The sequence below is a fragment of the Geotrypetes seraphini genome, chromosome 2 (assembly GCF_902459505.1).
Source record: "Geotrypetes seraphini chromosome 2, aGeoSer1.1, whole genome shotgun sequence".
Classification (NCBI taxonomy): Eukaryota; Metazoa; Chordata; class Amphibia; order Gymnophiona; family Dermophiidae; genus Geotrypetes; species Geotrypetes seraphini.
The window spans coordinates 463,109,509-463,137,386 of NC_047085.1; the positions used below are offsets into that span (position 1 = coordinate 463,109,509).

Sequence of the window (27,878 nt, forward strand, 5' to 3'; positions counted from 1 at the left end):
CATCACCATCACATTCAAGATAATGAAGGGAATAGACTTAGTAGATAAAGACAGGTTGTTTACCCTCTCCAAGCTGGAGAGGATGAGAGGGCACTCTCTAAAGTTAAAAGGGGATAGATTCTGTACAAACGTAAGGAAGTTCTTCTTCACCCAGAGAGTGGTAGAAATCTGGTACACTCTTCCGGAGGCTGTTATAGGGGAAACACCCTCCAGGGATTCAAGACAAAGTTAAACAAGTTCCTGCTGAACCAGAATGTACGCAGGTAAGGCTAGATTCAATTAGGGCACTGGTCTTTGACCTAAGGGCTGCTGTGAGATCCAGCAGCAGCAATTCTTATGTTCTTACCTCTTTTTCTGAATGTAAACCCAGGAGGAAGCACTGGATCTTAACCCTCTGAACATAAGAACATAAGAATTGCTGCGGGGGAAACCTTAAACAACATAGAATCTTAGGTATTCATGTTTGTGCTTAAGATGATTGAGTACCAGAGATTTTTTTCCAATCTGCCTCAAAATTGTCTTTGTTGGAAGACAAGTGGTGACTTTTAGGTGACAGGCATTCCTAGTTCTGACAGTATGCTCTTCTTATAATAATGATAATTTTATTCTTATATACCGCCAAGCTGTGGTAGTTCGAGGCGATTTGCAACAAAGAAGGGCTGGACAATCAGCAAATATAAGTACAATGTAAAGTCATCAAAATACAGGTGAGTAGGATACAGAGGTAAGGCATAAGAGATCTTGGGAAACAATTCAGTTAGAGTTGAAGAGATAAGGCTTAATAGGTCTTAGGTTACAAATTAGTTAAATAAGTTTGTTTTTACTAATTTTCTGAAACTTAGGTAGGAAGAGGAGTGCTTGATAATATTATACAGCCAGTCATTCAGTTGACCTGCTTGGAAGGCAAGTGTTCTGTTCAGGTATCTTTTGTAACGGCAGGGCTTTAGTGTTGGATGGTTGAACAGATGTACTCTGTGGGTGGGACTAGATGGACAATCTAAGTTAAAATGGGGAACCAAGTACTTGGAGGCCGAACCAAGAGTGGATTTGAAACATAGACAGGCAAATTTGAATAGCACTCTGGCTTTCAGGGGCAGCCAGTGGATTTTTTGGTAATAGGGAGTTATGTGTTTCTATTTTTTTAACCCAAAGATCAATCGGATTGCTGAATTTTGGATGATTCGGAGTCTTTGGATGATTTTTTTGAAAGACCCCAGATTAATGATGTTACAATAGTCGAGTAAGCTTAGAATGGAGTATTGCACCAGTAATCGGAATGAGGTTGCATTGAAGTATTTCCTGATGATTCTTAGTTTCCATAATGTTGAGAAGCCTTTTCTGACCAGTGAGTCGGTGTGAGCTTCAAGGGTAAGGTAGCAGTCCAGAGTCACTCTCAGAATTTTTTTGGAATCTGTAATGTGAAAGACTTGACCATTAAAGGAAATTGATGAATCTTTGATTTTGTCGTTCAGACTCGCCAGGAAGAATTTGGTTTTCTATGAATTCAGTTTCAGTTTGAAATCGGTCATCCATAGTTCGATTTGCTTTAAGATAGATACCAGGTGATTTTTCATCTCGGGGGTTAGATTTGTTAGTGGAAAGACTATAGTGATGTCATCTGCATAGATGTAGAATTTGATTTTTAAACTTTGTAGTAGATTCCCCAGTGCGGCCAGGTAGATGTTGAACAGTGTGGGGGATAGGGGGGAGCCCTGTGGTACTCCACATGAGTTTACCCAGCTGAAGGAGTGAGTGTTGTCACTGTAAACTTGATATGATCGTTTACTCAAAAAACCCTGGAACCATTTTAACACATTACCAGAGAGACCGATTGACTCCAGACAGTCCATAAGAATAGCATGATCTACTAAGTTGAAGACATTACTTAAATCAAATTGCAGAACTAGAGCGCTTGTGCCCTGGCTAAATAGGCTATGGAGGGAATCTAGCAGTGAGGCAATAACAGTTTCAGTGCTGTACCCGGAATGAAAATTTGTCTGGTTCTCGTTTAGAATGCTGAATTTATCCAGATAGGTTACTAAATCCTGGTTGACCAGTCCTTCCATCAGCTTTGCAAAGAAGGGAATGTTCGCAATGGGTCTGTAATTTAAAGTTAGCTTGATAGATTCTTTGGGATTTTTTACAATTGGAGTGATCAGGATCTGGCCTAGGGCCTCAGGAAAAGTACCTGACCATAGAAGGGAAGAGAGCCAAGTGTGTAACTTGGCTTTGAAGGTGACCAGGGCTACTTTCATTACATTTGGTGGGCAACAGTCTAATTTGCAGTAGGAATCGGCGCATTTTGAGTAAAGCTTGCAGAATTGTTGCCAGGTAGGGATGGTAAAATTGTTCCAGATCAAATCTGCCCTAGGTTTGTCTTTGAGTTGAGCAACTGGGTAGTTCAGATGGTTTGTTGTAACGACCGATAGGGTGGATCTCAGATTTGAGATTTTGTTGTTGAAAAACTTAGCCAGGGCATTTGCCGGTGGTGGGGAGTCTAAGGTAGGACGGGTTAAGGTCTGAATGTCGTAAAGGTTGTTGACTATATTGAAAAGATTTTTGATGTCGGGGTTTGGGGAACCGATTTTTTGTGCGTAAAAGTTAGTGCGTTTAGTTGTTATAAGTTTTTTGTACTCTTATAGGCATACCCCTTCATGATTAAAAAAAAAGAAAGAAACCGTCATTCTAGTTCTGGTCAAATACATAACCATTTACAGGTGGGGAATGGTAATTATTTGTGATTACTCCCCCTTCCAACCTCTTGGAATGAGTCTCATAATCATATGTTCTTTCATGTACTTGCTATTGTAACAGTAACAGTAAATGACGGCAGAAAAAGACCTGAGTGGTCCATCCAGTCTGCCCAGCAGTTACACTCATTATAAAAATTTATGCTTAAATTGAGTCATCTTTTTTCTTTGATATTACTGGGTGCTAGAATATAGAAGACTGCCTGGAACTACTGGCGTTATTGTTAAAGCTTGATACCTTGTCGAAGTTCACTCCAGCCTAGCCAAACCATCATATCATTTGTGGCATACAGACCATAAAAATCTTCCCAGCACCTTCCTCATGTTCTAAATTATTGGAGTTTCCATCTGTTCCGCCACTTATTTCTGCCAGATGGGATGATCAGTGACACTCAGAAAAGCACACAGACAATATAAAGCATAAACAATAACACTTTATTACATATATAGATGAACATAAAAATAGAATAACATCACCGTGATTCTGGGCCACACCATCCTTCACAATCGGGAATCCTTGCAATTGATAGGAGGGTCGACACGGGCTGTCCCTTGGTTGCAACGAAAATGGATTCTTCTGTTAGGGGCAGAGTCCCGTCTTTTATATATAGGGTGAAAGCTGCTGAGTTCATAAAAACAACAGCTGGTCCTGCAGTAACCAGCGTCCTTTATTACGAGTCAGGCACACCCGGTCCTGGTCTTTTGATGTTGTTTGGGCATCCCCCAGGTCAAAGAGGTCAAGATAGCAGATACTTGTTGCAGAAACCGGTTTCACTGTCCCTTTGATGTTGTTTGGGCAACACTCAGGTCAAGGAGGTCAGAATGTCAGATAAGCAGACTTGTGGATTCATGTCAATAGTCTGCTGAGTTTCAGTTACCCCCCTGGCCAGTTCCTTTGATGTTGTTTGGGCAACATTCAGGTCAAGGAGGTCAGAATGTCAGATAAGCAGACTTGTGGATTCATGTCAATAGTCTGCTGAGTTTCAGTTACCCCCCTGGCCAGTTCCTTTGATGTTGTTTGGGCAACACTCAGGTCAAGGAGGTCAGAATGTCAGATAAGCAGACTTGTGGATTCATGTCAATAGTATGCTGAGTTTCAGTTACCCCCCTGGCCAGTTCCTTTGATATTGTTTGGGCAACACTCAGGTCAAGGAGGTCAGAATGTCAGATTTCAGTTACCCCCCTGGCCATAGGTATAACACCATCAAAGGCCTCCCCAGTCCATCATAAACTGAATTGCCATACAAGGGGGACAGACCATGCAAGTCTGCCTAGTAAAGGCGCTTGTTCTTCAATTAATGCCATTCATTTTTTAATCAGAGATCCACTGTGTCCATCCTGTGCTTTTTTTGAATTCTGTCACTGTTTTCCATTCCACCACCTCCCTCGGGAAGGTATTCCAACCATCCACTACCCTCTCCATGAAAAAGAATTTCCTAATATTACTCCTTAATCTACTACCTTGCCACCTCAATTTATGCCTTCTAGTTTTACCAGTTTCTCTTTTCTGAAAAAGATTTGGTTCTATGATCATAATATAAATTAAATTGTCTATTTTCTTGATATTTCTGGGCCAGAGACCTAGAAGTCAGCCCAGTTTTGTGTTTAGGTTCCAACTACTGAAGTCTCCATTGAAGCTCAATCTAGCCTATCGAAACCATCCCAGCCGTCAAAGCCCTACCCAGCCCATCCTCAACTGAATGGCCATATATGGGATACAGACCACACAAGTTTGCCAGTATCAGTCTTAGTTCTTCAATAAATACCCATTATTTTCTTATTAGAGATCCCCTGTGTCCATCCCACACTTTTTTTTTTTTAACTGTCACCATTTTTCTCTGCACTACCTCCTTCGAGAGGAGAGTGTGACGCAGTGGTTAAAGCTACAGCCTCATTACCCTGAAGTTGTGAGTTCAAATCCACGCTGTTCCTTGTGACCCTGGGCAAGTCATTTAATCCCAACTCCTATAACTTTCTCACTGGTATTCAAGAAATAATTTACTTATGCCACAATTTCATTGAAAGTTTCATGCACATCAATTCTTATAATAATGAATAAGGGGAGAGCCTCAGAACCCCGTGCGTAATGATGTCAATTACTGCACTAGAAAGGAAAAATATCTTCACCGGCTCTTAACCCCCCCCCCCCCCTCCTACCTACAGCAGACACAGTGAATGTTTCAAAATGGTGTCAGAAAAATCAAAACTATTTAGCTTGTATTTGTATTTTAGTCTCTGCCAGTCCTAGCCGACGGAAGTTAGGCTAGCTACCGTTTCGCTAGACAAGCTGTGTCAGGGCTCCGGACAGCATCTGAAAAAAGATCAACAAATAAGTTCGCAGATTTCCAATATAGGTGCAAAAAGACTGAACAATGATATTGCAGCTTACAGCAGCGTACTGATTCACAGGTGAAACTGCTATTCTTAAATGGGTCTGACATCACAACATCACAAACGTTCACAGCTGAAAATCAAAAACAAGCCTCGCTTTCATGGCCTGAAGTGGAGAACCTCTGTGGAACAAAACAGCCCGTAAAGTTGTGTGAAACTAAAAAAAATAGTTGCCACTCAATCTTCTGATTCAGTCCTTCAGGATCCTCAGTGTGTAAACGGAAGATCCATTCCTGTTCTCTTTTCAATAATGCCAATCTCCTGTCTCCCCCTCTTGGTATTGGTGGCACGTGATCAAGAATGAAACATTTAAAGTCCCTAGAATCATGGCACACTGTATCAAAATGTTCCACCAATGGTTCCTCTGTCTTGTGACACAATAAATTACTACGGTGTTCATTGATTCTGACCCTAAAGGGTCACGATGTTTGTCCGATGTATAACTTCGTACAAGGACATAAGATCCCATAAACTACAAAAGAAGTGCCACAAGAAGTATTATGACGGAGCCAATGGGATTTAGAAGTTAAAGGATGTAAAAAGCTGCCTTGCAACTCCAAAGTTGTTTCACACGTTTTACATTTTCCACATTTCATGTGGCTACCTTTAACTCTGTAGGTTATGTCTTTCCTGGTAGTATCAGAGGGACAAAGAATTTCTTTCAAGTTCTGTTGACGACTGTATGCTATCCTCAAAGTTTTGTTCTTAAACAGGGGTGCAATTGTATAATGGACCAGTGTTTGCGTAATACCCCTGCCTTCGCGCCCACACCTCCACCGAAGGTGAGTATACAGGTGGGGAGCCACTCTTCATTCTCTTTGTCTTTCTTATTGAATAAGAAGTCATGATTGATGTATTGGGCACATTTATATGCCCCCAGGATGATGTTCCTAGGATAATCTCTTTTCTGTAACTTGACACGCAACTGTTGAGCCTGTTGTTTATACGTTTGTAATGTAGAATAGTTCCTCCTATATCGCAAAAATTGGGACACTGGAAGACTGTCCTTCAAGGATTTCGGAAGACAACTTGTGTAGAATAATAAAGTGTTGCGATCAGTGGGTTTCTGATGTACTTTAGTTTCAAATGAAAGAGCAGTTCTTGTAATGTCCAGATCTAAAAAAGCTAGTGTGGTGCTGTGTTTTACCATACTAAACTGTATGGTGGGGTGCCTGTTATTTAACCATGTGAAAAATTCACTTAGTTCCTGTTCAGACCCTTTCCACAGTACAAAAATGTCATCAATGAATCTAACCCACAATTTCATACAAGGCAAAAAAGGGTTATTATCCACAATGTGTCTGTGTTCAAACGCCTTCATGAATAAGTTGGCAACCGACAGGGCCATGGTAGCCCCCATTGCTACCCCAGAAATTTGTTTAAAAAACCGATTTTCATAACTGAAAAAATTGTTTTCATAGCAATTTCTAAGAGATGTACTGTGACCTCCGTGGATACCTGTCTGTCTTTCTCCCCTTGTAGTAATTCCTCTTCTATCACCTGTAATGCTTCATTTTGCGGTATAACTGTGTACAATGATTTTACATCTAAAGTGACCAAAAATGTGATAAGAGACACATCTGTTACTGTTTCCAATTTGGTGATAAAATCCGTGGAATCACGGATATAGGAGAAATTCTGTGTGACCAGGGGACTCAAAAAACTGTCTACAAACACCGAAAGGGGCTCTAATAGCGATCCCCTGCTAGAAACAATGGGCCTCCCTGGAGGTTTCACTAGAGTTTTGTGTATTTTCGGGAGAAGATATATTACGGGAGTTTTGGGATGAGGTATGTTTAAAAACCTCACCTCCTTCTCCGTTAATAGATGTCTATCAAAGGCCTCCTGAGTGTACTCTCTGATGATGTTTTGAAGTTCTGGCTTGGGGTCGCTATATAATTCTACATAATCAGTGGTGATCGTGAGTTGCCGAAGCATTTCTTCTTCATAATCAATTTTATTCATGATCACCACTGGTCCCCCTTTATCGGCTTGTCAGATGATAATGTGTTGGTCCGTTCTTAAACCCTGAAGAGCTCGATATTCGTCCTTGGTGATGCAGCTTGTCTAGCGAAACGGTAGCTAGCCTAACTTCCGTCGGCTAGGACTGGCAGAGACTAAAATACATTTTCAACATCATTGAACATTCTACCTACAAGCTAAGTAGTTTTGATTTTTCTGACACCATTTTGAAACATTTACTGTGTCTGCTGTAGGTAGGAGGGGGGTTAAGAGCCGGTGAAGATATTTTCCCTTTCTAGTGCAGTAATTGACATCATTACGCACGGGGTTCTGAGGCTCTCCCCTTATTCATTATTATAAGAATTGATGTGCATGAAACTTTCAATGAAATTGTGGCATAAGTAAATTATTTCTTGAATACCAGTGAGAAAGTTATAGGTGTTGGATTTGATTTTCTTTCTCATTCCTGTATAGAAGATTTTTTGGTTGTACAAGTCATTTAATCCCCCCATTGCCCCAGGTACATTAGGTAGATTGTGAGCCCGCCAGGACTAACAGTGAAAAATGCTTGAGTACCTGACTAAATTTCTGAGCTCCCCTGGGAGAATAGTATAGAAAATAGAATAAATAAATAAATTCCAGGCATCAACTTCCCTCTCTGTAAAGAATTGTTTCCTAACATTATTCTTAAGTCTACCACCCCCTCAACCTCCAATTATGTCCTCTGGTTTTACCATTTTCCTTTCTCTGGAAAAGATTTTGTTCTATGTTAATACCTTTCAAGTATTTGAACATCTGAATCATATCTCTTCTGTCCCATCCAGGGCTTCCAGTCTCTCATATGTGCTTTGCACAAACCCCCTACTATTTTCATCGCCTTTCTCTGGACCACTTCAAGTCTTCTCATTTCCTGTACAGGGACATCAACACCTTCTTTCTTCTATTGGTTATGTCTCTCTCTACACAGCCTAGCATCCTTCTGGCAATAGCCATTGCCTTGTCACACAGTTTCTTTGCCTTTAGATCTTCAGACACCATCACCCCAAGGTCCCTCTCCCCATCTGTGCATATAAGCCTCAAACCTCCCAGCTCATAAGACTCCCTCAGATTTCTAATCCCCAGATGCATCACTCTGCACTTCTTTGCATTGAATTTTAGTTGCCAGACATTAGACATTATCTAACTTTTGCAGATCCTTTTTCATGTTTTCCACTCCTTCCTTGATGTCTGCTGTTACAAATCTTGGTATTACATTAGTGACTTCTATTCCGCCTTTACCTTGCGGTTCAAGGCGGATTACATAAGAATTGTTATGATCTTAATACATAAGCTTATATAGGAACATTTTATAATTTGCTAAGGAGAAGATTGGTAAAGTCGGTGGTGTTTGGAACTTTGTTGGTAGAGTTATATTGGTTTTATGTGTTTTTTGAAGAATATGGTTTTTGTTTCTTTTTTGAAGGTTTTGTAGTCTGTGTTTGAAGTCAGCAGATTGGTGAATTGTCGGTCTAATTTTGCTGCGCTGGTGGCCAGAAGGTTGTCATATATTTTTTTTCGTTTGACCTTTTTGGTTGACAGGTGTGCGAAGATTGTGTGGGTTCTCCTGTGTCTGAATGAGGTGGAATGAGTTAGTCGATTGTACAATAGGAAGGGCTGTTTCTGTTTATGGCTTTGAAAAGTAGGCAAAGGAATTTGAAGTGTATTCTTGCTTGTATTGGGAGCCAGTGTGAGTCGTGGTAGGCCTCTTTGATGTGGTCGTACTTTTTTAGAGAGTAGATAAGTCTTAGGGCTGTGTTTTGTATTTTTGGAGTTGTTTTATCTTTGTTGTTGGACAGGGGAGATATAGAATGTTGTAGTAGTCTATTAAGCCTAGGATTAGCGATTGGACCACCAGTTGGAATTGTTTTCTGTTGAAGAATTTTCTGACTTGTCTAAGGTTTCTCATAGTGGCGAATTATGTTTTTATAATTTTGTTGATTTGTGGTTGCATGGTGCAACCTCTATCTATCAGCACTCCAAGTAGTTTTAGCGTGGGATGGATGGGGTATGAGATTGAGTTAATTTCTATGTTTGTCAAGGTTGGGGTTTTGCAGTTTTCAAGGAGGATGAAGTTTGTTTTGTCCGGATTAAGTTTTAGTTGTGTTCTTTCATCCATGTTGCTACTGTCTCAAGTGTTCTGTGTATTGTGCCTATCATTGATGGTTCAGGCTGGTCAAAGGGGATGAGTATGGTAAAATCATCCGCGTAGCTGTATGAAGTAATACCTAGCTTATCTAGGTAGGAACTTAGGGAGGCAATGTAAAGGTTGAAAAGTGTGGGAGATAGGGGAGATCCTTGTGGTACTCCACATGGTTTGGACCAAGGATCCGATTTTTCTTTGTTTTGACTCTATAAGTTCTGGATTGTAGGAATCCTTTATGTTAGAACTTTTCCTGTAATTCCTATTGCATCAAGAGTTTGTAAAAGGATGTTGTGGTTCACTAGATCAAAGGCTGCAGAGAGGTCTAGTTATATGATCGTCATTTTTTTCCCAGAGCAGAGGTGCTGTCTCGCGATGTCCATGTGTATTCCTAGTAGGGTTTCTGTGCTGTAATTGGTTCTGAAGCTGGATTGTGTGGGGTGGAGTATGTTGTGGTGTTCTAGGTAATTGTTTAGGGCTTTAGCTACTAGGCCTTCCATTAGGTTGACATATAGTGGGATTGAGGCTATAGGTCTATAGTTAGATGGTTGGTCAGTTGCTCCCTTAGGGTCTTTTAGAATTGGAGTTATGATGATTTCCCTGAGGTTTTGTGGGAAATGGCCGTCGGTGAATAGGATTTGTATCCATTGTAGGAGTAGAGTGCGGAATATCGTACTGGAGGTTTTCAGTAGGTATGGTGGGCAGTGATTGAGATCGCAGGCTGCGTGGCTGTATTTGTTAGTTAGTTTGTTGAAGTCTGACCATTGTATAGATGAGAAGTGGGACCAGGTTCTGTCTGCTGCTATCGATTCTTTTTCAGTGGGAGAAGTTGAGATTTCTTCTAGGTGAGTCTGTGTGTCATTGAACGTGGATCTGATAGTAGCGATTTTATTTTTGAAGAATTTGGCTAATGCGGTGGCTGAGGGAGGTGGGGAGTTGTTGGTGGTTATATATGGTATCATCCGCAAAAAGGCAAACCTTTCCTTCTAACCCTTCGGCAATGTCAGTCACGAACAGGATCAGCCCCAGCACCAATCCTTGAGGCACTCCATTACTCACCTTTCCTTCCTCCGAGAGAATTCCACGTGGGGTGCTGGGCAGCATTGGGTGATGAAGTCCCAGTTAAGCTCGTGGCAGAGCCTGCTTCAAGCTCGAGGAGGTTGCTTTAGGAAGAAAAAAAAATTAAAGATTGATTTTAAACGGGGAAAAAAAGAAAATCTTTAAGGTAAGAGCTGGTAAATTTCTATATTTTTATTTGTTGCTGGTTTTGATTTGGGTTTTTGGAAACTGCATGATTGAATTCTGCAACAGGTCTCTGTGTACCTCGTGCAGATTTTAGCAGTGTAAGTGTTCTAAACTGGAAAAAAAAAACAGTTGGAAGAGTGCTTTTAGACAAGATAGCTGTGTGATTGAAGCTGTCTTGGTGTTCCTAAGGTGAAATTTTGTTTATTTTGTTGTAGCAGTAATTTTGAGATTGCTGTAACAGAAATTAGTGATCTGGCTTAACTATTGTTGTTGCCTGTGTTAGCTTTAGTGCATTTACATTTGGTGTTTTGAAAATTTTGAATTCAGAAAGTACTGTTAAGGTCCTCTGTTAAATTTGGCATTGAAGCAAGTCTAATTAAATAATTCTAGTGTTCAACGGTATTTTTTTTAAATTTGTAATTCTCTATGGAACCATTGTTTTTAACTTCAGAGGTTTCCTATTATTGACATTGGAAAGCCAACAGTGTTTAAGATTCCAGTGCTGACACTACTGCTGAGAAATTTAAAAGTGACACTGATCTGTTGCTGTAGAGACAAGACAGTGTCTGTCTGATTTATACTTTTGAGTATTGAAAAAATTTCATTTTAACCTTGGTTACATACACCTTATTTTCTGTCATATTGAAAATTGACAGAAGAATTCCTGAATTATCTCAAACATATATTTAATTCTGTAAGATCTCAAAACTTTGTGCAAAATTGATGAGATGTAAATGTATTCTTGATCCTTTTCCCTCTTATCTTTTTGCCAATATTCCAACTCTGGCGATCAATTGGCTAACTATATTATTAAATTATACTTTGGAAACAGGATTTTTTCGCATGATATGGGTATAAGTCTTACTCTCCTTATGAAAAAAATCAGATCTCAATCCAACTGTTACCTCCCACTATAGACCGATTGCTAATATCTCTCTTAACTAAACTTATGGAATCAATTGTTGTTACCCAACTCTCAAGTTATCTGAATAAATTTTCTATTCTTTTGCCTTTTCAGCATGGGTTCCGCCCGAATTTCAGTACAGAAACTCTTCTGGTTTCACTTCTTTCTAAGATTCAACAGCTACAGTCTAATAAGAAGCACATTATCTTACTTCAGTTCAATCTCTCTGCAGCTTTTGATGTAGTTAATATTCTGCACAATATTCTGCATTACCTGCTTTCAGAAATCAGCCTTGATCAAATTGTTCTAGACTGGTTTGACAAATTCCTATTTGCTCGCTCTTATTCAGTCAGTATGAAAGGCTCTAATTCAAAATCATGGAGAGCCCTCTGTGGTGTCCCCTAGGGCTCTCCATTGTCTCCAATCTTATTTAACATCTACATGAGTTCATTGAAACATTACAATTTGAATACCCAAGAAACTTTACTAACATATGCTGATGATATCTTCATATTACTTGAGGTTGATCCACATCTCGATAATTTGATACCCAATATTAACCATTGTATTACTAAACTTCAGTCCTGGGCGACAATGATCCAGATGAAATTAAATGCTGCAAAGACTAAGCTTTTATGGCTTGGCCCAAAGTTAGATTCTCTGCCTTCTGCTGTGATCTTAGACTCGGGAGAATCTTTGAAAATTTAGTTTTCCTCGTTAATACTAGGTATTGTTATCAATTCTTCACTTACATTTAAGGACCAACTAAACTCGCTTATTAAAAAGTGCTTTTTCAGCCTCCGTGCTCTGAGAAGAGTGAGAACACTTTTTCACCAACAACACTGCTCTGTATTGGTTCAATCAATCATTTTGTCAAGGCTGGATTACTGCAATTCAGTATATTTGGGTCTTTCAAAAGTCAGTCTGCAGAGACTTCAATTAATACAGAATACAGCAGCTAAACTTATCTTTGGTAAGAGTAAATTTGATCACGTAACCCCTCTGCTCAAGGGATTACATTGGCTTCCAGTGTATCTCAGAATTCAATTTAAGTACATTTGTATTGTATTTAAGATCCTTAATGGCATTTTTGCCACTTTGGTTCCTTTAGACTGGAATGTTCATAGATCTCATCTTGTCAGAAGTTCTCAAAAATTAAAACTTACATTTCTCTCTCGCAGTGGTAAAAACAGAATCTTTAAAAGATTTAGTTATTCTTTTGCTTTTAAATTAACCGAATTCTGGGATGCTTTACCGCTTACATTAAGAAGTTTAGGTTCTTTTGTTTACTAAACATTTTGGAAATTAACTACTTTTTCTTGTCAAATTAATGTATTATGTTTTACATTATTGTAAACCAAGTCGAACTCCTCTTGGTTGATGACTCAGTCTATAAAACTAAGTTTTAGTTTAGTTTAGTCTAGGTACTTGGGACCTGGTTTGGCCACTGTTGGAAACAGGATGTTGGGCTTGATGGATCTTCAGTCTGTCCCAGTATAGCAATTCTTATGTTCTTAATGTCTGAATTTTGCCACTAAACAGATAGGTGCTAGTACCTTCCATAAAACATTATTAGCCTTGCCTCCATTTATGGTAAATGGTGTATAAATTGATGGTGATAGTTATGCTTTCCCGTAAACGCACAATTTTTATCTGCATAACCTATGATAGTTTGTTCTGTGCATAAAGTTAGTCATATAACTGCAGAAAATGTCCTCAAAATGACATTTTTAAAAGACATACTTATGCTGTTGACACTGTGCTGCTGGTACAAAGTACAGTAAAACCTTGGATTGCAAGTAACTTGGTTTGCAAGTGTTTTGCAAGACAAGCAATATGCGCGTCACATCATCACAACTGAGCCGATGGTTCTCTCTCTGATACTGCAAGAGTGTAGCGACTGTTCTGAACGAGCAAAGTCTTGCAATACGAGTACGTATAGTATTTTGTATTAAAGTTTTTGGGTTGCGGAATGAATCATCTGAGTTTCCATTATTCCCTATGGGGAAATTCACTTTGATATACAAGTGCATTGGAATACAAGCATTCTTCTGGAACGAATTATGCTCGCAAACCAAGGTTTTACTGTATGTCCTTTTGAATATCCAGTCTAGTGTCGCCTATTACTGCGTTTTCTTAGGAATTGTCACTAGTTTGTTGATATTTATTTCCATGCTCTGGTTTCAACTGTGCGCTAATTTTTCACAGGACAAATTACATTTCTGCACATATGTTTTCAAAGAAAATTTAATTTTCATTGAATTTAAGCAATCTGCCATTTTGGGCCAACAGCCTATATGAAGCAGTGTACGTGAACATACTGCATTAACCCTTTATTTGGCATTGTTGCTCAGAAGCAACGTGTTTTTCTATGGCTCTTATGGGAGATCTGCATCTCCAAATGCCTGTTACATTGGCACTGTTGCTCTCGTTCCAACATCAAGTTCCATAAATCACCGTCTGCCAATTAAAAGGGTTAATACAAAGTACATAAAAATATAAAAACATCTAAACATAACTCCATTTACCCTCCCCTATTGTCTCCTCCTCACTTATCCCCATCCATATTCTTATCAAATCACTCACCCATTTCGATCCCTATATGTCACCCCTAAATTCACTACTGCTCCTCTATACTTACTGCAGTAACAGCATTCAGTTGCCAAATAACTTGTCTGACATTGCACTTCTCATGGACATCCAGACTCTTGAGCCATGTCTCATATTGCTGAGCCTGGCTTACAAGTGCAGAGGCAGTCCAAGTGCTGGAAACAAGAGAAAACAAGAGCTAACATCTGTTTCATCAGTATGATAGTATAAATTCTATTAAAGACATAGCTACCCTGTACCATAGTAATCTTGTGATTAAGTTTAGTGTTTTAAGGGAGTACTTAAGTTAATTAATAAGTTGAAATAAATTGCATGCTCTTCTAAGGCTTGATTTGGATCTTGGATTCAGTGCTTCCATCTGGTGGCCATATGGAAGCTCAGCCTCAGAGCTAATACAACAAATAAATTATATGGAAAGCAGAATACTAATCCATATGAGCTAATGATGAGGTTACAGACTGTGAAATCTTGGAAAGTGTACTATGCCATTCAGTCTATAGACAGTGCAGTTATAGAATACTAGTTTTTTAGCCCATTACATTTACGGGTGCTAGAATAGATATGTAGACTTAGGCATTTCTTTCTTTCTTTCTGTCCTCTCCCTGCCCCCTTTCTTTCTGTCTCTTTCCCTGGCCCCCCTGTCTGTCTTTCTTTCTGTCGCTCTCCCTTCCCCCTGTCTGTCTTTCTTTAAGAAGTGCTGTGTTGGCGGGAACTTGCTGTTAGGAACAGGACGTCACTCTTAACTCGCGCGCCACGCTCATCCGCGCCTTCGCCTTCCCGGCCATGGCTCGAGCAGCCCCGGGCGGTGGTTTTGACATGTTTCCCGCCCAATTTTGGGCGCACCAACAGGGCTGTGGCCAGAGGGGAGGGGGGTCCTGAGCGTGCGCGTCAAAGAATACCGTTAAAGCACGCTTCAGAAGTCAGGCGGGGCCATTAAGGTCCAACTCTGGCGGGAGCTAACGGCCGCACTTGCCTTCCTGGCGCCCTCTTTCCACTGCAAAGGCGCTTCCCTCCATCTCCAGGCTTCACAGTCATCGGCCCAGAAGCGCCAACAGTCAAAGAACAGCCTGACTGGGTCAGACCATCCAGCCTAGCAGCCCGATCTAACGGTGGCCAAGCCTGGTCACCTCTACCCCCTCCCACTCCATGGGGCCAGCATTTCCTCTCTTTTTTTCCTCCCTCCCCCCAGTTCCAGCATTTCTCCTTCTCTCCCCTCCCTTCCCCCCCTACATTGTCGTCGTTGCTGCTGCTCCAGGAGTTCTCCTCTTTGTTTCTCCTCTTTTCTTCTGGAGGTCCAATGTTTCTCCCTTCTGTGTCTCTTCGCCTCCTCCCCCCTCTAAGTCCAGCTTTTTCCCTTCTGCGCAGTGTGTGGCGCAGTGGTTGGATCTACAGCCTCAACACCCTGGGGTTGTGGGTTCAAACCCCACGCTGCTCCTTGTGACCCTGGGCAAGTCACTTAATCCTCCATAGCCCCAGGTACGTTAGATAGTTTGTGAGCCCACCGGGACAGAGATGGAAAATGCTTGAGTACCTGATTGTAAAAACCGCTTAGATAACCTTGATAGGCAGTATATAAAATCCTAATAAACTTGAAACTTGAAACCTCCTCTTCCCTCTTGCAGGTCCAGCATTCCTCCCTCTTTCTCCCTTCAGTGTTTCTTCCCTCCTCCCCCCTTGCCCTCCACCGACAGCTGCCGCGTCCTGCAGGTGCGGCGGGGAAGGGGGGTCTTGCCTGGCTGGGGCTGGCCGAATCCCGTGCCTGCTCTCCTTTGCCAGCCCCTCACTGCGCCATCTAGCGCATGCGCACTCGTGCCGCCACATCCCGACAGATCAGGACTCAGGGAACACGCGGCGCGAGTGCGCATGTGCGCTTAGCGTTTTATTATTATAGATGATTATAACAGCGTTGATAGCACAAAATTATTAAAAGTTGTTAAATTGCAAGAGGACCTTACGAAACTGGAAGACCGGGCATCAAAATGGCAAATGTAAGTAAGTGCAAAGTGATGTGTGTGGGAATGCCTTTGTATTGCTCAATGGTGAATACTGTTTGCAGTTGTGGTCACCGTAGCTGAAAAAAGATATAGCACAGAAAGGAAATGAAATTGATAAAGGGGATGGAATGACATCACTATGAGGAAAAGCTAAAGCAGCTAGGGCTTTTCAGCTTGGAGATGAGATGGTTGAGGGGGAGATATAATAAAGGTCTTTAAAATACTAAATAGAGTAGAACAGGTAGACATGAATCACTTATTTACTCTTTCCAAAAATATTAGGACTAGGTGGAATGCAGTGAAGCTACTATGTAGCAAATTTAAAACAAATCTGAGAAAATATTTCATTACGCAATGTGTAATTAAAATCTGGAATTTGTTGCCGGGGAATGTGGTGAAAGCAGTTAGCTTATCAAGGTTTAAAAAAGGTTTGGATAATTTCCTGAATGAAAAGTCCATAATCTATTGTTAAGACGGACTTGGGAAAATTCATTTCTTATTTCTAGAATAAGCAGCATAAAATCTGTTTTACTCTTTTACTAAATTGCCAGGTACTTGTAACTTTGATTGGCCACTATTTGAAACAGGATACTGGGCTTGATGGACATAAGAACATAAGAATTTGCCTCCGCTGGGTCAGACCAAAGGTCCATCGCGCCCAGCAGTCCGCACCCGTGGCGGCCCATCAGGTCCATGACCCGTCAGGTTATCATGATTTAGCCCTATAGCCCCCTTGTTTTTATATATACTCTTTTCATGCTGATATCTACCCCTTTCTGTATCCCTCAATCCTCCTTTCCTTCAGGAATCCATCCAATCCTTCTTTGAATCCCCATAGCGTACTCTGCCCGACCACTTCCTCCGGGAGCGCGTTCCATGTGTCCACAACCCTCTGCGTGAAGAAGAACCTCCTGGCATTGGTTCTAAACTTGTCCCCTTCCAGTTTCTCCGAGTGCCCTCTTGTGTTTGTGGTCCCTCGTAGTTTGAAGAATCTATCCTTGTCTATCTTCTCCATGCCCTTCATGATCTTGAAAGTTTCTATCATGTCACCCCTAAGCCTCCTCTTTTCCAGGGAGAAGAGCCCCAGCTTGTCCAGCCTGTCAGTGTATGAACAGTCCTCCATACCAATTATCATTTTCGTAGCTCTTCTCTGGACCCTCTCAAGTATCGCCATGTCTTTCTTGAGGTACGGCGACCAATATTGGACGCAGTACTCCAGATGCGGGCGTACCATTGCACGATACAGTGGCATGATGACTTCCTTCGTCCTGGTTGTAATTCCCTTCTTAATGATGCCCTTAATGGACCTTTGATCTGTCCCAGTAAGCAGCTCTTATGTGTTTCTATTTACCAAGAGCCAGTGTTTCCATTTATGTCCTCCTTCCCCCAACACCTCGCATCATAAAGGCCCATGCTTTTTGACTTTCAGACACCATGCGGGGCCATGGGCCCCCTTACCTTTGTTGATATACCACTGGATTGAAGAAAGACACAAATTCATTGATCTGAACCTGTTTTAAACTTTTTAGTTTTCATTTAATTAATGTGCTTCAATAGCTCTTCTCCATTGATTTCAATTATGACAGTTGAGTGGAACTGCTTTAAGATACCTATGTTGCTCTTGGCTAAGAAGATATGGTAGCTGATTTGTTTGCTCCCTGAATAAGCCTGTGGAAGGTGAAACCAGTTGGAGTGGAGCTAATCCTGAAGTGGAGCTATTGAAGTGCTTTTTAAATGTTCCATTACTGTTAATGGCATTGGAGTGACACTTGTATGGAGATGATTGTAATTCATCTGTGTGAATTTCATCCCGTTTGATGTGATGGTGGTTTTTACTATCACCTGTATAGACCTTACCTTTTTGAGATACATTAACACTGATAGGCAGATTGAATAGTGTATTTAAAAGTTGTGCGCTTTTTTGATTTGTTTGAGGCTTGGATCTTTTTTTTGTTTGTTTTGAAGTACAGTTTGAGTTAAAAAAAAAAAAATACATTTGGGGATTAAAAGCCCATTGTGTTGGAGGTATTGTTATCATTTTTTTTGTGTGTGTGTAAAACAAGTACTTTATTCTGTCACTGTGTAAGTCCCTTTAAATGCTAACTTATGGGACCTATGAATCTATACAAACACTAATTTTTAAGAAAGTTTATTTTCTTTTCAATAAGATGGAAACGTCTCCCCAGATTTAAAATGCTTCTACAGGAATGTACATTAGAACATAAACATCCATACAATGTGGTTTTCCCGCTGCAGTATATGCTAGAAAATAAAAATTTTCACACTTGGCTGGGCTGGTTGAAGACTAACAACGCTTCACATAATTCAGTACAAATCAGAATATAGTTTCTTAGCTGAGCAAAGCTTTTGGTTTGGCTGGACGCTGGTGCAGTAAAGAAACAGTTGTAGGCCTCTCCAGAAGTAAAGCACATGGTTCAGAAGGAGTGAGCCAACCAATCTCTAACATTTCTGGAGTTGGTAGAAGGCCAAGTTTGTCACCAAGCAAGGGTCGTTTTGTAGCCTGAGCTGGTGAAAATCCCAAAAGGCCAGGTCTTTTAGAAGGTGCTGCCAGAAGGGGAGGTGGTTTACCCTTTGGACCAGGCACCCCTGGTACTGGAAGAAGAGGTGGCCTGTCACCCAGCAGTGAATATTTACCTTGGGACATGGGTGAAAGGCCTAAAAGAGTTGCTTTGCTGGGAGTTGGAAGAAGAGGTGGAGGTTTACTCGAAGTATGGGGGCAGAGCTTGTGCCTGCCATTACATTAGTTTGATACACTGTGTTTTCAACTTCAGTTGAAGGCTCTGGTTGCTCAACATATCCTTCCAGCTCATTTTTCATTGTTTTCATTTTTAATTGCCAGGTTGTATGTGTTTGTGATCATTTGACATAGTATCTTATAAAAGATTTCTCAGGAAAAATGATGGAATGGAGGCAGCTGTGTACATTTATGGATCAGTAACTGGTTAAAGGGAAAGAGAAGATGAGTGGAAATGAGTGACCATTTCTCAAACTAGAAAGGAGGTACAAAGTTGCCTGTTCCAAGGATCTAGGTCTGATACTATCCCATCTGTTTATAAATGATCTAGAGTCAACGATGGAGTAATGAGGGAGGCCAGGAAGTGTAAAGTGATGCATGTTGGTAACAAAAATCTCATGCATGAATACAGGATGTCCTGGGAGGTACTTGGAGAGACCTCCCAGGAAAGGGACTTGGGAGTTCTGATTAACAATTCAATGAGCTGTCCACACAATGTGCAGCGGCGACGAAAAGGGCGAACAGAATGCTAGGAATGATAAAGAAGGGGATCACGAACAGATCAGAGAAGGTTATCATGCTGCTGTACCGGGCCTTGGTGCGCCCTCACCTGGACTACTGCGTCCAGCACATGGAGAAGGACACGGTACTACTCACAAGGGTCCAGCGAAGAGCGACTAAGATTGTTAAGGGGTTGGAAGAGCTGCCGTACAGCGAAAGATTAGAGAAACTGGGCCTCTTCTCCCTCGAACAGAGGAGATTGAGAGGGGACATGATCGAAACATTCAAGGTACTGAAGGGGATAGACTTAGTAGATAAGGACAGGTTGTTCACCCTCTCCAAGGTAGGGAGAACGAGAGGGCACTCTCTAAAGCTGAAAGGGGATAGATTCCGTACAAACATAAGGAAGTTCTTCTTCACCCAGAGAGTGGTAGAAAGCTGGAACGCTCTTCTGGAGTCTGTTATAGGGGAAAACACCCTCCAGAGATTCAAGACAAAGTTAGCCAAGTTCCTGCTGAACAAGAACGTGCGCTGGTAGGGCTAGTCTCAGTTAGGGTGCTGGTCTTTGACCAGAGGGCCGCTGCGTGAGCGGACTGCTGAGCATGATGGACTACTGGTCTGACCCAGCAGCGGCAATTCTTATGTTCTTAGGTCGATTGTAATTTGTGTAAAACTGCAAAAGGATCTAGAAACTTTGTAAATTAATACAGCTAATTGACAAATGGAATTTAATATAGTCAATGCAAAGTATTAGTAGTAAAAAAAAAAAAAAAATCCAAATTACCAGTATAAACCACTGAGGATCAATCTGAGAAACTACTATCAATAGAAAGCCCTTGGAATTTAGACCACATGTTGATGCCTTCAGCAGAGTATGCAACAGTGGTCATAAAAGCTAGGGTTAAGGCTAATTTGGAAAGTTATTCATAACAATCTGTAGATGATATTATACCTTTTTCTAGAAGTCTAGTTTGACCTGAATTAGAGTAATAGTTCTGGTCTCATAAAATGTGATGAAGCTTGAGAAGGTACAAAGAAAGGGTAGTCAGAATGATAAGAGGACTGGGGCGTCTTTCAGGCTGAAAAAATTAGGGCTTTATAGCTTACAAAAGAGAAGACTGGAGAAGGGGACATGATAGAATTTTACTAGAACATGAGAGGAAAAGAGCAAACTCCAAGCAAGTGCATATACCGTCTATACCTAGATGGTTTCCATATAAAATATACATAACATACTTTGTCATAAAATACTAAGACCAGGGATATTCAGTAAAAATGCATGTAAACAGTCTCAAGACCAGGACAAAGAAAGATTTCTGTAGTCAAGTGGTTAGTTAAGCTGTGGAATCTGCTGTTGCGGAAGAAAGTCAAAAAAGCAGGTTAGAGGAGTCCAGCAAAACAAGGACATAAAACAGATAGAGATTGAGTGGGGTCTAGGTTGCTAGATATCTATACTGCTATAGCATTAGTTCTTAACGCAGTACTTGAGACGCATCTAGCCAACCAGATTTTCAGGATATCCACAATGAATGTGTATAAGAGAAGCTTTAATATAGCTTGCGAAACTTTTGCATGTGTAAAAAGCAGCATTTACTTGTATAAATGATGAATGTATATAAACAGCTTGCACAGTTTTCAAGGTAGTGTGTTATTTGGTGAGCCAGAAAAATAGGCATATAATTCCATTTGTAGGACTTCCATTCAAATATTTTTAAACTCCACTGTTTATACCTACTCTGAGGCAGATGCATAGATATACTTGATCTAGGTATTTGGGTTACTGTAATACTATACATTGGAGCTGATACACAGATTAAAAGTAGTGGCATAAATGGTTTGTTGCCTCTAAACTTGCCCATTGACTTCAGCATCCCTATTGTTAAAATTCTTGCATCAGTTACCAATTAAAACCTGGGTTCAATTTAAGGTTCTTAAACTGGATTTCCAGGCTGTGAGGGGTTTAGCCCACATTGAGGAAAATTAGATTATTTATATATTGCCTTTCTGTAGTATAATAGAAGACATTTATATTTTGCATTTGGGCACTTTCTCTAGTCCTAATGGGTTTACAATCTTTAGTTTTGTACCTGAGGTAGTGTTTATGTTTTTTAAGGTACTTATATAACACCTTTTGCAATACCATAAAGGCATTTTTTTTTCTACTCAGGTACTCTAAGTATTTTTCCCTATCTGTCCCAGTGGGCTCACAATCTACCTACAGTACCTGGGGCAACGGAGGATTAAGTAACTTTCCCAGGGAGCGACATGGGAATTGCTCACTAGGGCACTCCTCCTCTGGTGGAGGGTTAAGTGACTTGCTCAAAGTCACAAGGCGCTGCAGTTAGCTGCTTAAATGGTATATGCCAATTAGAATGTTATACTTAAATCAAGGAGCACTGTTAGCACTTATTTTAAAGGAAGTAGTGAGAAGCTAAAATAAGTGGTACCTTCTCTGTGATTGCTTCTTTATGGAATAATCTGCCAGAGAGCATTAACCTTTTCCTATTGTGTGTCCCGGATGACGGGACATTCTAAAAATGTCGTTGCCATCATATGTCCCATACTAATAAAGAGCCAGGAACACAAAATATTTGAATTTACAGACTTATGACTTATTTACATTATGTTTACAATAGCCGTAAATGATAACGGTGAATAATACAAAACTTTGCTAAAATAATTACGATTGGAACCAGCGTAACGTAAAATTTATTACGATAGGAAAAGGTTAAATGGAAGTTAAGATAATATGGAGTTCAGCAAAAAGGTAAAAACATAGCTGTTTTTCATGATTGGGCTGCAGTTTTCCCTTGTAATCTGTAGTAGTCTGGGTTATTTCTGTACTTACATATTCTTGTACTTGATTTTATGTTGGTTTTAGAGTTTTTGTTCACTGTAAAATTCTGTAAAAGTTGTTAAATTTTGTTCATAGTTTTGGGCAACTTTTGAACCAGGAAGACCATTTATAAATCTTTTAATGAACAAAACTGTCAGACAATCAGAAAAATAAAGAGCAAAGTAATAAAACTACATATAATTAAGGGAAAGTTATATATTTAACAAAATCTTTTTCCCCTACAGTGGTTTATCGAATGCTATAATATTGGATATAATAGCTAATTACCTGGTTCTTCCAAACCGAGTCACCGTGTCTCTTGTCAGCGATGCAGAACTTTCAAAATTAAGATTTCCTGTACCAAAGGTAAGATCAACTTGAAAAAAATGAATTAATTCCCTTTTTATCAATATGACATTTTAAAAATCGGATTCCTTTTTTCAGTCTTTTTAGCTAAAATAGTTATTCAAAAGATATTGTAGTAATGGGGACAATGATATGGATTTAGTTTCTAAAAAAAGAAGTTTCTCAGGAACTGAAAAAAGCAGTTGGTTGAAAACAGAGCTGGGGGTCACTTGAACGTGTGGCCACAAGATGTTTGTTATTCTACAGACCTCGGCTCCCTTCTGATATAACTTCCTGGTTGCAGGACCAGGACGTGATGTCAGAAGGGAGCCAAGGCTGGCACAAGCAGCAGATGGAAGATGCTGTTTGCGCCAGTGAACATTTCAAGAGGTATGCAGGTGCCGGGGGGGGGGGGGGGGGGGAGGCGCTCAACTGGCAGGAAAGAGTGGGGGATGCACAGTAGAGAATTACAAATTTGTCCCTGTCACCACAGGAACACAATTTCCCCATCCAGTCCCCGTGGCTATTGTCCCTGCCTCATTCCTGTAAGCTCTGCCTTAACCACACAAGCCTCGAACACTTATGATTTTAAAAGTGTTTGAGGCTTGTACAGATGAGGACAGAGCTTGCAGGAATGGGACAGGAAAAGAAAATGAGTTCCCAAGGGCAAAGGGAAAAATTTGTTCGCGTTTCATTCTCTAATGCACAGCACAGTGATGCCGGGTGCCAACCTCCCTCACTATGCCACTGTGTAGATAACTGGATGACTGGTATGCATGAGCGGACTGATTAAAGACAACAAATTATCCCTTTCAACTGCTAAACAGTTTGTAGATACATGAAAAACTAAAACACAACACACTTTGAAACATCTGAATGCTAGAAACATAAAAGCAAGATGGGAGAGTTAGAGTATATAGCATCTCGGAGATCTAGTAGAAAGAAGATAAGTAATAGAGCATTGCAATAACAGGATACAAATGATATCAGTGATAGAGTGGATCAAATTATTGAGTCAGAAATTAAATAATCTGCAGAAAACAGATTGCAATGTGGAATCTTTATGGATAGAAATTCTCTGAAGGGAAAAAGAATAGTGTTGGGAGTCTACTACTGTTCATCTGGCCAGAATGAACAGACATATAATGAAATGTTAGCAAAAATTAGGGAAACTAACAAATTTAGCAACACTATTTTTATTTTTTTATTTATTTATCTGTTAACCACCTAAAACCTAGGCGGTTTACATAAATACATAATCAAAACAATAAATCAAACAGTAAACATTAAAACAAGCCTCCCCTTACTCCATCAAATTCACAGTATCAGACAAAACCTTCTCTGAGGAGAGAATAAACCTCAGTTCAGTAAAACGCCTGAACAAAGAAATGTGTGTTTAGCAATTTTCTAAACCCCAAAACATCAACACAGAATCTTAAATTCAATTACCCAATCCAAAAAACTCCTGCCAAGTCCAGTACACTGGGAAACAAGCTAACAGCTATCAATTTATACAATACTGTTGACAAAATATAATTTGATAAAGACCTCAGAGTTGCTAGCCCCTATGTGTGAACAATCTGAGGTAATAACTTGGAACCATTCAATCATTGATCTTGTCAAACCAATGTAATAGCAAAATGCTCAAATAATAGGAGCAAAAGATCATCTACAATGGCCAAAATCCTCCTCTTCAATTGGAATGTAAACTCATATAGTGCTTGGCTCACAGATCACAAAATAGAAAAAAAATATCAGATGTCCTACTGGAACAGCACTAGCTCAAATTTAACAATGTTTCCCAGCGGATCTAACACCTTTAGCTATCATAATAGAGAATGACATGGTGGCTGTTACCCGCAGCTAGCTACGGGTAACCCACCGAAACGGGAAGAGAAAAAATAGTAGTCGCCATGAGGACAAGGTCAAGGCCATTCACCACCCCATGGAGCGGTGAATGGTCTTGTCTCCATTGTAAAGTAAGCACGGATCGTGCAGTCCAGCAGCCCCCTCCCGCCTGATCGCCGCGTCCTGCCATCTCCTTACCTCCCTTCCCCTCACCTTATGTGCCGAATTTAATTTTTCTTCTCCCAGTGGCACACTTTTAACAAGTCGCACGTGGCTGCTTGAGTTGTTGAATCTTCTCCTCTGACGCAACTTCCTGTTTCCAGTTGGGTCAGAGGAAAAGATTCAACAACTCAAGCAACTGCGCGTGAGCGAGCAACTTGTTGAAAGTGTGCCGCTGGGAGAAGAAAAATTAAATTCAGCATGTAAGGTGAGGGGAGGGGAGGGAAGCAGTTGGCAGGAGGTGGCGATCAGGCAGGAGGGGGCTGCTGGACCGCACGTGTTGGAAAGAGATGCTGGGCCAAGGGGATGAAGAGGGAGACAAATATTAAACCCATAGCAGGAAAGAGAAAGGAGAGGACAGGCAGGTGAGCCAGATGCTAGAAGTGTAGGGAGAAAGAGGGAAAGAAGCCAGATGGGGTTGGAGAGGAGAGAGACATTGGTGTGGAAGAGGAAGAGAGGGGAAAACTGGACGTAGGAAGGTAACAGAAACAGAGGGGAAATTATGTGCATGGGGGCATAGGTATAGAGACATAAAGGGGAGATACATGGGGAAGGGGGAATTATGTGCATGGGGGCATAGGGACAGAGACATAAAGGGGCCAGGAGTCTCATCATTAATCTTATTAGGACAGACTTAAAGATCTAAATATATATATTTTGGAAGAAAGGCAGGAGAAGGGAGATATGATAGAAGTTCAAATTCCTCTGTGACATAATGGAGAGAAGGTGAATCTCTTTCAGGTGAAAGGAAATTCTGGAATGAGGAGATAAAGGTAAAAGAGGAAAGACTCAGAAGTGACCTAAGGAAATACTTCTTGACAAAATGGGTGGTGAATTTGCAGAATGGCCTCTTGGTGGAGGTACAGATGATAACTATAACTAAATTCAAGAAAGTTTGGGACAGGTACATAGGATCTCTAGGGAAGAGGGAGGGGTTGTGGATGACATGGATGGGCAGCCTGGCTAGGTCATATGGTCTTTATCTAATCTAATCTTCGGTTTATATACCAAGTCATCTCACATTGGAGCTCGACTCGGTTTACAAATAATCAGAAGACCAGAATATACATAAAAGATGGAGAATAGAATAGAGTTTAAAAATAGAAACTTATCATAAAAAGATCTTACATTGTTATCGGTTTGTGGATTCTGCAGGTACATTTTTTAAATACTGTGAAAAAAGCAAGGTTTTTAAGGTTTTCCGAAATAATTGTAGTTGACCTATCGTTCTGATAGGACCCAGTTGTCTGCCTTTATTTTTTTGTGTTTCAGTGTTTCTTAACTTGGATGGCAAAATGGATTAAACATACGATTCTCAATATAACTACTGCATAAAAAGTCTAAATTTCAGTCTCTCCAGTAGTAGTAGTAGTAGTGGTGGTAGTAGTGGTAGTAGTATTAATAGTGATGGTAGATCCTCTGTCTTGGAAATAAATCCTTTTGCAGAAAGTTCTTTGGAGCTGTGTTTGTCTCTCTGGACTCCAGATTTCTGAGGAGTCTAATCTGAGGAAGATGGGTTACAAAGGGTGCTGGGCTTTTGGGCCTGTAGGTACATATTCGTGGTAGCTTATCCCTTCCCTGATGGGGTTCACTGGGGTTCTTTCTCCTGATATTTCTCCTGAATAGATGGTTTCCATTGCTCTTTTCTTTATTTTCTTCTGTGGAGACAGTATGATGATTAAGTCCATGTTAAGAACACATTTTGGTATCAGCGCAGCAACTTAAATAGGTTTTACCCCTGTTTCTTTCACTGTTTCTCTCTCTGTTAGCTAGTGTAACTCTCAGTGCATAATGGTGCAGTGGCTGGGCAGCAGAGCCAAAGACAGGGATATACCCATGGACTAGTTTTTTGTTTTGTATTTTATATAGTCCTTAATTTCCCTCCAAAAGTGTGTCTCCTCCTACTGTTGTTGCTAGGCAGAAGGATGAACCTTTACTTTTCAAGAAACGCGAGGGATTTCGAAGTCAAAAGTTAAGGTACCTAGTTTTGTAGAGGCAATGGAGATCACTGCTGTCTCTAGCATGCAGAATTTGTATGCCCTCTACACAAACACAACTTTTAATAGCAGCGATGTACCCACATGTTAATCAAAATCTGCTTTGTTTTTTTTACTAGGGTGCTCTCAGGGTACATTTCCTTGAAGCCCAGGACCTAATGTGGAAAGACACATATATGAAAGGCCTTATCAAAGGAAAGTCTGACCCTTATGGAATTATTCAAGTTGGCAACAAAATCTTCCAAAGCAAGGTCATCAAAGAAAATCTCAATCCAAAATGGAATGAGGTGTATGAGGTAAAGCATGTGTCCAACGTGACCTTTCCTATTTTATTTTAAGCTATATGTTTGTCATTGAACACATGTGTCTGAGCAAGCACTGTTTCCTTGCAGGATGATTTTATGTACAGCCTCTGAATTTTCAAACTTTCTACAAGTATTTCTTTATGTATCATTGATGTTGGTGGAAAGCTCATTTTGTCAGCTTTCAGATACTGTCAAGCACGAATTCTATTTCTAATTTATCAGAATTAAAATAAAATCCTATAACAGCATTTAGTTACACTTCAGCCAAGAGGCAGTTCCATGCATCATCATCATCCTTCACAGAAAGTGTGGATGGGACAGGTAGAGGAGGGTGAGATAAAATCAGTAGCAAAATTCAAGAAAAGAAGCATGAAAGATCCATAGCTGCAAAGAAGAAAATACATTGAGCAGACTAGATAAGTCTTAACAGTTTGTGTCTGCTGTCATTTTGTGTATTTCTGTGTAAAACCGAGATGAATATTTTCTGTCAGGTTATTATCTAACAGCATTCAGTTATATGAGCATAAAGTCTAGGAACCCCTGAGGCAGGCATATTCGCTGAAATGTGACTGCATTAAGTCACTGAGATTTATATGCAGTCTGGATTACCAAGATAGAATATACGGTACCTTCTGGATTTAACAATGAAGGGGCTTTTTTTGGGGGGGGGGAGTTGGGAGGGATTTTTGTAGCCTTGTTCCCTCTCCTGAGTTGTCTCTGCTCTTGCTTGTTTAGTTTACCATCAGCTTGCATTCAGCCATATCAGCTGCTTGCTAACAATTAACTGGAGTGAAATAGAGGAGTAGCGCAGTGGGCTGAAAACCTCAGGAACTGGGTTCAATTCCTACTGTGACTTCTTGTGATCTGTGGCTAGTCAATTAACCCTTCTTTGCCCCAGATACATAAACTTAGATCGTGAGCCCATTAGGGACAGTGAAAGTCTGCATATAATTAGATCATTCATTGTCAAGTGGTCCAGAGCTCCCCACTTCTGAATGGCTGCCTCATTCATAAGTGGCGCATACCCACGCAGCAGC

General features: G+C 40.5%; 1 protein-coding gene across 2 annotated transcripts in view; it reads left to right on the plus strand.

Moving 5' to 3' along the window:
- Positions 1–27,878, plus strand: part of ESYT2 (extended synaptotagmin 2) — a 235,104-nt gene that overhangs the window by 118,336 nt on the left and 88,890 nt on the right. For both annotated transcript variants that reach the window (XM_033931591.1, XM_033931592.1), the window contains exons 8-9: positions 22,373–22,493; positions 26,656–26,832. In XM_033931591.1, the coding sequence (XP_033787482.1) occupies positions 22,373–22,493; positions 26,656–26,832 (298 nt within the window). The remainder of the gene's footprint in view (positions 1–22,372; positions 22,494–26,655; positions 26,833–27,878) is intronic.